The sequence below is a fragment of the Ascaphus truei genome, chromosome 1 (genome assembly GCF_040206685.1).
Source record: "Ascaphus truei isolate aAscTru1 chromosome 1, aAscTru1.hap1, whole genome shotgun sequence".
Classification (NCBI taxonomy): Eukaryota; Metazoa; Chordata; class Amphibia; order Anura; family Ascaphidae; genus Ascaphus; species Ascaphus truei.
Genome location: NC_134483.1, coordinates 90,411,182 through 90,421,769, shown reverse-complemented (window position 1 = coordinate 90,421,769; position 10,588 = coordinate 90,411,182). Strand labels below are relative to the sequence as shown.

The 10,588-nt window shown below is 45.6% G+C and overlaps 1 protein-coding gene across 4 annotated transcripts in view; it reads right to left on the bottom strand.

Moving 5' to 3' along the window:
• Window positions 1-3,795: 3,795 nt before the first annotated feature.
• The window catches only part of FAM169A (family with sequence similarity 169 member A), a 55,143-nt gene continuing 48,350 nt past the window's right edge, over window positions 3,796-10,588 (bottom strand). For all 4 annotated transcript variants that reach the window (XM_075591577.1, XM_075591596.1, XM_075591586.1 and 1 more), the window contains exons 10-13: window positions 10,153-10,279; window positions 9,104-9,287; window positions 6,026-6,223; window positions 3,796-4,528 (exon numbers count right to left, since the gene is read on the bottom strand). In XM_075591577.1, the coding sequence (XP_075447692.1) occupies window positions 3,968-4,528; window positions 6,026-6,223; window positions 9,104-9,287; window positions 10,153-10,279 (1,070 nt within the window). In that variant the 3' untranslated portion in view covers window positions 3,796-3,967. The remainder of the gene's footprint in view (window positions 4,529-6,025; window positions 6,224-9,103; window positions 9,288-10,152; window positions 10,280-10,588) is intronic.

Here is a 10,588-nt window from a genome sequence, read left to right as displayed (position 1 = left end):
TCTCCCCATAAATATATTTTCACTTTCAGTACAAGTACCGGGAGATCACTTAAGAGTTGAATCGTGGTCTTACTGCCAAGGACCCGCCGATTCCCTAGATAATCACATATCTTTTTCTGATAGTAGAAGCAAAATAGTTATCAAGTCATAGCTTTTAATTGGCCTCCAGAGCGAGATTGGCGCTGGAGGTCATATTGTGTCTACTGGACAAGTATTCTTGTCCGACACATACAGGTTAAGTAGCGGGAGTGGTGTGTTCCCAGAACCCAGACGTCTGTCGCTCAGTTCTGGTATATAGAAAAAACTAAAATGATCAGCACACATGGCTGCTTTAAATAAAAACCAGTGAATGTTTTTGGAATCTGTTTTAAAGACAAATTCAGTGTTGGGAGACTGGTCCTGCAACTCTAAACTATGAACATTTGATTAAAAAAAAAAGTACAAGTCAAAAAGCGTCTGACATAGGACACCAAAACAAATCATGGAGTTAATTCTACGAGGTCTGTTCCAACGCTGCGAGGTGTAAACCACTTGACCGCAACTAGAACCACAAGATTGTGAGGTCACGCGAGAATAGGATTTGAAAAACAATGTCCTTGTGTCATACACTGAAAAAGAAACCGCATTAAACTTCCTAGTGGCTTTGGAATTTCTCTCCCAATAAGGACACTTCCTCTGGTCTTGGAATGTTCACTTGTGTGTTCTTTGTTATTCCAAGCCGCATAGCGGTGCATATATTTACTTACACCGCAGCTTTCCTTGTTTAACGTTTTTTACAACTTCACATTGGACATCGGATGAGATTCCTTTGGTATTATTTATGTGGTGCACACAATCACAAGAGATGTCAAACTGAACACCTATTTATGGAACTCTTTTGCTTCTAAATATATAGATTGCTACAATTTTTTTCCTGATGTTACCACAGCTCTCAAAAATCTGCGTATAATTAAACGTATTTGACCTAATTTGCTTTAGGGAAAGAGAGATGGAGACTGATTATTTGGAGCTGTAGAAGGTATAAAGCTGCTTTGCTTATGTATGTAAATGACTTGCATCATTTTTTGAAGCCACTGTTTCGAATCCACGACTGAGTTGGAATGAATCTCGTCTACATTAAAAATGGTGCTAAACTCTGATGCTCATTAGTTTAATCCCTGCACTGCTTGTTGGGCTTTATTCAATAAAATGCTACAGTGCCGATTTGGCACTACCAAATGCAAGCTACCATTCAAGCCAATAGGCGTGTCTGTGTGGCGATGGCGAATCTGTACTATAGCACTTTATTGAATAATCCCCCCTGAGCGTGTATCAGTCTAAGGACTGGCACCAGCACAGCCCTTCCAATGCCCCTTCACTTCCCCCTTCTTTAGCTGCTTGGGCTGTAATTGTGCCTTTCAGCATTCACCTTTTTTGAATACATTGCATTGTTTCTGATTTCATATCAGTGGATATATAGAGTATGAATAGTGCAGATCACCGAGCTATGGATTCGTCCTTTATCATTTTCAATTTGGCAGCTAAATCCTTTTCTTTTGGTTTAATTTCAGCGTGCTCTTTTATTGGACAGACAATAAATAAATGGGTGTTGTTGCTGCCCGGGACGTTGTACAAACACTTACCTCTGCCCTTTCATTACTGCCCGGGACGTACAAACACTTACCTCTGCCCTTTCATTACTGCCCGGGACGTACAAACACTTACCTCTGCCCTTTCATTACTGCCCGGGACGTACAAACACTTACCTCTACCCTTTCAGTACTGCCCGGGACGTACAAACACTTACCTCTACCCTTTCAGTACTGCCCGGGACGTACAAACACTTACCTCTACCCTTTCAGTACTGCCCGGGACGTTGTACAAACACTTACCTCTGCCCTTTCATTACTGCCCGGGACGTACAAACACTTACCTCTACCCTTTCAGTACTGCCCGGGACGTACAAACACTTACCTCTACCCTTTCAGTACTGCCCGGGACGTTCAAACACTTACCTCTACCCTTTCAGTACTGCCCGGGACATTGTACAAACACTTACCTCTGCCCTTTCAGTACTGCCCGGGACGTTCAAACACTTACCTCTACCCTTTCGTTACTGCCCGGGACATTGTACAAACACTTACCTCTACCCTTTCATTACTGCCCGGGACATACAAACATACCTTTACCCTTTCATTACTGCCCGGGACGTTGTACAAACACTTACCTCTACCCTTTCATTACTGCCCGGGACATACAAACATACCTCTACCCTTTCATTACTGCCCGGGACATTGTACAAACACTTACCTCTACCCTTTCATTACTGCCCGGGACGTACAAACACTTACCTCTACCCTTTCAGTACTGCCCGGGACGTTCAAACACTTACCTCTACCCTTTCGTTACTGCCCGGGACATTGTACAAACACTTACCTCTACCCTTTCATTACTGCCCGGGACATACAAACATACCTCTACCCTTTCATTACTGCCCGGGACATTGTACAAACACTTACCTCTACCCTTTCATTACTGCCCGGGACGTACAAACACTTACCTCTACCCTTTCAGTACTGCCCGGGACGTTCAAACACTTACCTCTACCCTTTCGTTACTGCCCGGGACATTGTACAAACACTTACCTCTGCCCTTTCATTACTGCCCGGGACATACAAACATACCTCTACCCTTTCATTACTGCCCGGTACATTGTACAAACACTTACCTCTACCCTTTCATTACTGCCCGGCACGTACAAACACATACCTCTACCTTTCATACCCATATTGTCAAGTATCCAACAAAAAACTGGGTGAATAAAACTTAATCCCTCTCATTCTTAACCTTTCCAGTGCCTGGGGTTTGCCAGCAGACTTCTGGCACTTTCACGTCATGGGATCACTCCTAAAGCGATCACATGACGCGCTCAGGCCCGAATGCCGGGAAACAGAAGTGGTAGCAACTTCTCTTCCATTTGAATCCGACTGGCCACACCGTGGGAGCAGTCAGCTCGATTTCCCCAAGCAAGTGCACATGACGTACAAGGCTCTTCATTAGGGCCCGTAGAGGTTAAAGGTGCAATCCCACCCAAAATAAACATTGCGCTAAGTACACCATATGAATCAGTGGTCTTATTATAAATACTGCCCTATTATCCCAAAATCTTCTGATTCATAAACCTTTTAATTTTAGGAATGGCCATTAAATCAGGGAGACTCTTTAGTTGCTTTTCCCTCTCTCAGAATCCCCTGCGTGTCTCTTCCTCACTGTTTATTAGATCCCCTCCCAAGTGAGGGCAGTGGAACGCTTAAGACTGGAATTTGAGCTTCATAGGATTCTATTCCGCCATGTTGCTCTATCCCAGGCATCAGGAATTTTCAGAGAGCCTTTCTCCAGCTTAGAAACATTTTAAAAAGTGTAAAAATGTACGTTAGACTTTCACTTACTGGAATGGCAAGTACACTAAGGGGGGTAATACCCTAGACAGCAACTGCAGGTAGCAGTCGCTAACCATCATTCACTTGAACATCCCATACTTGTCTGGCGCACTAGCAGTTATTATCCATTGTTACTCTTCTTTCTAATGAACTTTGCCAAACGTTTTCAAAATCATTGAAGAAGGTCGTTTTCACTGGCAGCAAGTATTCAACACTTCTTCTTAGAGCAAAAAGGTTGCGATGGATCGCTCACTGGACACGAGCTGTTTTATAATGCCAAGTGCGCTATTATTCTATTCAGCATTTCTGTACGTGTAAAGAATAACCAATTGTTGGAACTTGGGCCATGCAGAAAGAAAAACACAAATAGAGTAAATAACATCAACCAGAAATCTTTAAAATGTAAGTTACAAATGTTTGTTACCTATGTCCCCCAACTTTATAGAACTTTAAAAAAAACAAAAAAATCTAGAATTATTATTTTTGTTACAAATAGTATGTGAATAACAACAACAACAACAGCAACATGTATTCCACACAACCCTCAGCTACGGTGATAACTTGCTCCTTTTCTTTGCAGGTCCTTTGTATGCCCTTGACTTCCTGCGCAAGGCCCTTCTCTCTATTACGGGCACCTTTGTTTCTACATCCTCCGAGCTGCTCTCGCCACCTCTCTCCACCGATTTCTGTGCTGACTGATCGGTTTCGCCAGCAGACTCTTCGGACTGCTCTGCGGACTGGCTCTTTTGTCCTTCTGTTTGTTGCTGGAGTGCTAGATCTTGAAGTTCAACCACCAGCAAAGGGCCTTGCCGGATAACAGCCGTTTCCTGCAGTGCATCCGGCTGCACATTTGTGTCTGGTTTCTCTAGGGAGCATGTATCAAGGGTCGCTGCATCGTCGGACAGGACGCACTCTTCCACGGGGCTAGCTTCCACGTAGCTGGGCAGCCCATTATCCGAGACGTCTTCACATGACATGGGAATACATGTTTCTGTGTCTTCCTCTGCTGCTCTCTTTTCGGAAACATTGTCCTGTTCTATAACTGTTTCCTCTACTTCAGCTGTCATGTTTTCATGTGTTGGAATTTCTAAATCCTCTGGGATTGAGACCTGTGGAAAAGTAAAACCATATGAAAAAATGTCTCTACTTCAGCACAGCCCTGACGTTCAGATTTGTGTCTCAGTAATTCAAGCGTTTGCCGTCCTTTCCTCAGGATAATTAAGCAATACGTTTGGAAACAATGACCATATATTTGTGAACAAAATGCATTTAATGTGTATGTATATGCACATTAATTAGTAATCTCAAAAACATGATGTAGCTGTGGATCTCTGAGGACAGGTGTAAAAACCCATAATTTAATTACAGCATACTCTCAATATTACCCTTTGACACAGATCCACTGTATTGCAGTTCAAAGTTCTAGTAGCCGTAATGGCCTTAGAAAAATGCGGTTCTTCATTATGGAAATTGTAGTGTACAGAGCTTTTGAAAACCTCATTGGTTGCATTGACCCGTGTACCATGAGTACAAAATCAGGAAGGAAGAACCCTGTTAGACCTCTAAAAGGTATCGGCACTCAAAATTAATCTACACATATCTATTTAAATAGATCAGATAACATTGCTGCCAGAGCATTGCTGAGACATATCCCTCTAGTGTCGGGGTGGCCAACCTTACAGAGTTGGAGTCAGAATTTACCCGTCATTGTCAAAGGGCCACAATAAGAACACAAATCAAATGAATACCTGTATACCCCGACACAGAGCTTAACCTGGCCGTGTCAGTGCATAGTACCGTCAGGTTATGCACAGTGTCAGTGTCTAGTGCCGTCTGGTTATAGTCGGTGTCAGTGTATAGTGGTGTGGAGTATAACTTTCAAGCAATGTAGCCAGCGGCAATACACACTGACACAGGACATAACCTGACGGCACTATACACTGGCACAGGGAATATACATAACCTGACACAGGAGGGGAGGGGGGGAAGTGTGGGAAGAGGGGGTGACACATGGGGGGATGACGCATGGGGAAGGGGGGGGAGGGGTGATGGATTGGGAGGGGGGCAAGAGGGGAAGACACATGGGGAGGTGCAAAGAGGGCGTGACACGAGGAGGGGCAAAGAGTTTAATACTTGGAGACAGGGGAAAGAGGGGGTGACATGGTGCAGTGTGGGATGGGGCAGTTGGAGAGAAAAGTGGGGACAGGAGAGACGAATGAGGCAGTGGGGTGATTGTGGAGACTGGAGAGCAAGGTAGGAACAGTCAGCCCATGTTGAGCTCTCAGCAGACAGGGTGCATATTCACTGTACCCTGTGCTGCTGGGGAGCCCACCAGGGGTCGCTGGTCCATAGAAGCTCAGGAGAGGAGCTGTTTAGGGGGCGCTCTTGGCTTCTCCTCTTTCATGTCTCTATGGTCTCTCTGCACTGTCTGCAGTAAGAGCCCCCGTTTTTTTTTTTTTTTTATCCTTCAGGGGTCGCACATAAAGCACTGGAGGCCTTCGGCCACAGGTTGGCCACCCCTGTTATAGTGCATTTGCTTTGCAAGCTCTTCTGGCAGCAAGGGGGTAAAAATACATTACCACTGGCATTTTCCATTGCTTTCTCACCTGATCGGGAAACGAGTCTTCAAATGATTTCTCCATATTCACTGAAACAAGAGTGGTCAGAGACTTCTCGTCTGCATCACCAGCCTCTAAATTTGATTCTGTATCCAAAGTTTCCCTAGCTATTTTTTCTGCATCCATCATTGGTGGCTGGAAGACTTCCTTTGTCATGTCGCCGTTCACTGGCTCCAGTTCTGCCACCTAAAATGCAATCAAGCACATAACACTTATCCTGGACACATGCACCTTCCACAGTTACACGTAACCTACAGGGATTGGTATTGCTTAAGGAATATGATGGTAGTCCACCTGGTGAAACATCATCTCTGTATTGCTAGTGAAGAGAGAAAGTGTCAAACACTCCCCCACAATCGGATGTTTGCACCTCTTAGCTTCTCAGGACAGCTGAATTTTAAATGTCCCAGAGAAGTCACAGTCCTGGCTGCCTGGGTGTAAAGATTCATAATGTTAGTGGGAAGAGCAACATGCGATCCATGCATGGGTCCTGTAATGCAGACTCATTGTTTCTCTGTGGCTCTTACTTAGATGGGTTTATCAAGGAAGTCATTTCAGAATATAAGCCTGATAGAGATTTTAAGATTCACTTTTGGTTCTCTGGTGCAAATGTCAAATGTTCTCTCTCTTGTTCATCGTTTTTCTCATTGCTTATTAACTCTGGTCTCTGACCATGGATCTTTCTTTGGAAGTAACTCTCTCCAAGGCCCTACCTGAATATGCTCCTTATTCAAGAACTCGGAGGCTTCCCTGGCGCGGAGAAGCGGCTTCACAGCATATTAAATAAAGCCCAAATTCCTACTCTCGTAGGGGAAAATGCGGTATTATAGACAAAAACAAGTGTTATTATAAGTCATCAACGTCGTACCGCTAAAAATAACACATTTTTAGCCCATCCGATAAAAATATTGTGACCAAATTGACTAAATACCGCAAATTTTCCTTTTGGTGAGTCATTAAGTTCTGATATTTAGCGGCAACGTGCCAACGCAAAAAAAAACAAACACATTTTTTTTAATCACCAACCTAGACTTGTGTTATAGTGGCAAGATAAGCTAAGCCGACATGGAATAGGTGATAAAATATAACATATAGCACATTTAACTACATACTGCTGCGGCACAGTTTATTCGAGCATTTGCCCGTTCTGTGCCGCAGCAGTAGCCTGGCGCGCGCCCGAGTGTGACGGGCGCACGCCGAAGCAGCGGAAGAGCGCCCTCCGATCGGGGCGCTCTCCCTACCGCTGCCGGGTCCGCCGGAACCCCCTGCCGCTGTCCCGCGATCGCGGGACACCAGGGCTCCCTCGGGGAGCCCCTGGACACGCGTGCAGGGGGCGCACGCTCCCGATGACGCGTGACCGCGCGTCTATGACACGCGGCACGCCGAGGGGCGGCCACTAGCAAGCCGGGAGATTTCCCGGCTTGCGGTACCGACCACACTTCAATAAAGTGTGTCGGTAGTGTATTAACCCATTCGCTAACCAAGTGGTCAGATAGTCATGGGTTCCCTTTCCAATGCTGTTTTTATTTTTTTAAATCTAGTGCTCAGTTCAGTAGATAAAAGCATTTGAAATATTAAGAAGGTTATAAAGGTGCTCTCCCCAGAGCCCAGTGTACTCTAAAGATTATCATGCTAACCTCAGGCTCTAGAAAATTAAAATGATTATTATTGGGACAAGGTACTAACTTATGAGTTAAAATCACATATACTTTTGGGGGTATAGCTGCTTTAATAGTCACTTTCTTAGTAGTGGATTGTGACAAATAATTTGACAGGAGAGAGCACCTTCTCTGGGAATTCCAAGGACTGCTACAGACTGGAATGTATCACAGCGATCACACTGTCCCTCACACTGGGCTGCTCCATCTCCAAAGCCAGCTGTTTGTATAAAATATCTACTTATGAAAACATGCTTTGTATTGCTCTCTCTCTCTCCCCCCCATTGCTCTCTTTCTCTCTCTCCACCCCATTGCTCTCTCCCCCGTCCCCCCTGCGCTCTCTCCCCCCCGCCTCTTGCGCTCTCTCCCCTGCCCCCACCCCCCGCTATCTCTCCCGACCCCCCTCACTCTCTCGGCCATCCCTTTTCTCTCCCCCCCTTGCTTTCTCTCCCCACCTTGCTTTCTCTCCCCCCCCCATTGCTCTCTTTCTCTCTCTCTCCCCCCCCATTGCTCTCTCCCCCTCTGCGCTTTGTCCCGCCCCCCTGCGCTCTCCCCCGTCACCCCTACGCGCTCTCTCCCCTGCCCCACCCACACTCTCTCTCCCCTGCCCCCTCTCCCGCCCCCCCCCTCTCTCTAACCTTCTCCCCAACCACACCACTCCGTTTGCCCCCCCAACACACAGCAGCAATCCGTTTGCCCCCCCCACCACACAGCAGCACTCCGTTTGCTCCCCCTGTCCGTTTGCCCCCCCCCTGTCTGTTTGCCCCCCCCCTCTCAGTCCGTTTGCCCCCCCATAGTCTGTTTGCCCCCCCCCCATAGTCCGTTTGCCCTCCCTCTCAGTCCGTTTGCCCTCCCTCTCAGTCCGTTTGCCCCCCCTCTCAGTCCGTTTGCCCCCCCCTCCTTTCCACTTCTCTCTGCTGAATTCAGTGTCAGTGTGTGTGTGACAGGACAGTAGAACACGCCCCTTCACTCTTCCCATTTGTCAGAGCAGGGTCATGTGACCCTGCTCTCAGCACCAAAGTATCTCTCCCTTGTCTCCCCAAGCAGAACGCTTGGGAGAGCGTGTGTGCACGCGCATGAGCGCGCGAGCACAGCGGGAGATTCCTGCAGTGCTGCACTGCCCTGAGGAAGGTCCCTGTGAGGACCGAAACGTTGGTCTTGTTTGTGCTGCTGTCTACTTTGAATACAGGTTTTTTCATCTACCACTGAGTGCTGTCCTTTGTTTACTCTTGTTGAGTTGACTACCGTTATCTATCTATCTATCTATCTATCTATCTATCTATCTATCTATCTATCTATAATTTCTTAATAGAAATAGAAGCAGAGTGCTGACTATGTTTAAGAGCTGTCTGTGCTTTTTAGAAGTGATTTCTTTAAGGATAAAGCTATTTAGAATTATTGTTACTACCTGCTTATCCTCCAGGTCATCCTCTGGTATTCTATGTATATCCTGATTTTCTTCTGACAGTTGTTCCACTTGTTTAGCTGATGTTTCCTCCGAGATCTTAGTATTTAATGTTTCCTCGTTCTCTTCTGCTAGCTGTATTATCAATTCGTTAAAATTTTGCACTATTTGTTCCTTAGGTTCGAACCTGCAAACAAACAGCATAAGACACACATTGTACTTGCTGGGTGGGTGGTTAGAAAGTACACCGTCCCTAGATTCACTATAGCACCATATTGCTGCATTAAATTTGGCGTTATCAAAAATTGGGATTGCAGCGATATTTGTTTTTTTTAGGAATAGCGCCGTACACATGAAGTACTAATTCATACGTGCGTTGCGATAGTCCATCTCATTTGCATACACCAGAATAGCGGTATCTTAGCATTAAATAACCCTACCAATACAAAGGAGCGGTAACTCATAGAAGTCGCTGCAATGACATTGTGTGTAGGGTGGTTACTAGCCATTAATTCTTGAATTGCATACATTTGCATGCTCATTTGTAATAATATTGTTATATTTAAAGCTCTTGCATATATAATTAGGTGATGCACTTATTTGCATGCTAATTAGTGATCCTGGGGTTAAACTGAACCCGCACCTATCCCTGCCATAAGATGTTTTCTTGATGGATTTGCTGCTCACTGTACGGACGGATATGTAGCTGGTGCAAAGCGCCAGGCCCACGGCCTTATAGGGTCTATTGCCTGGGCCTGCAACTGACTGGGTATTTCATTTTAATCGCCCTGCTGGTTCTAGTGGTGTGACTGCCGCTATGAATTCTGGGGTGCGACTTTTCACAGCTCTGCGATTGTCATTCACAGCCAAGCAGGAAACAGTTAGGCCATAAATCTATAGCACTTCAGCAGAGCGCTATTGCAAGGAGGGGAGGCAGTGGGACCAACCGTTATCTCAATATTACTTTGTGCCTTGGGATTGACAGGTATGGATTGCAACTAACCACTGGGCACATAATAAATATATAAGCAGTCAACTGAATGACAACTCACCTGCTAAATGGGTTCTGACTGATGCTGTTGTCCTCTTCTGCTTGCTCGGGTTCCTGAAGCTTTCCAATCTTTGGGCGTTTCAAGTTGCTGCTTCTTGTGCGAGTGGAAACAGGGGTCACATCAGACGCTGAAACAAAGAATAGAGAAGTATCCAGCCTGATGCACTGCACTCTTCCTACAGATCTGACACGCTCCTTTTGCTCAAAAAAGAGTAGCAGTTCATACTGTCAACTACCAGCCATTCAGTTGAACAGCAAATAATGTAGACCCACATTTAGTGGGCTGAGTGAAACCCTAACCCACCCTATTCATTTCAATAACATATTAAGGCGTCTTTCGGAAGCAGAAAGTGTCCTAAGGAATAGCACTGCTTAGTGAATATGGGTCGTAAAGTCTGCACACAGTTGTAATGTTAGAAAATGAACATAATTAATAA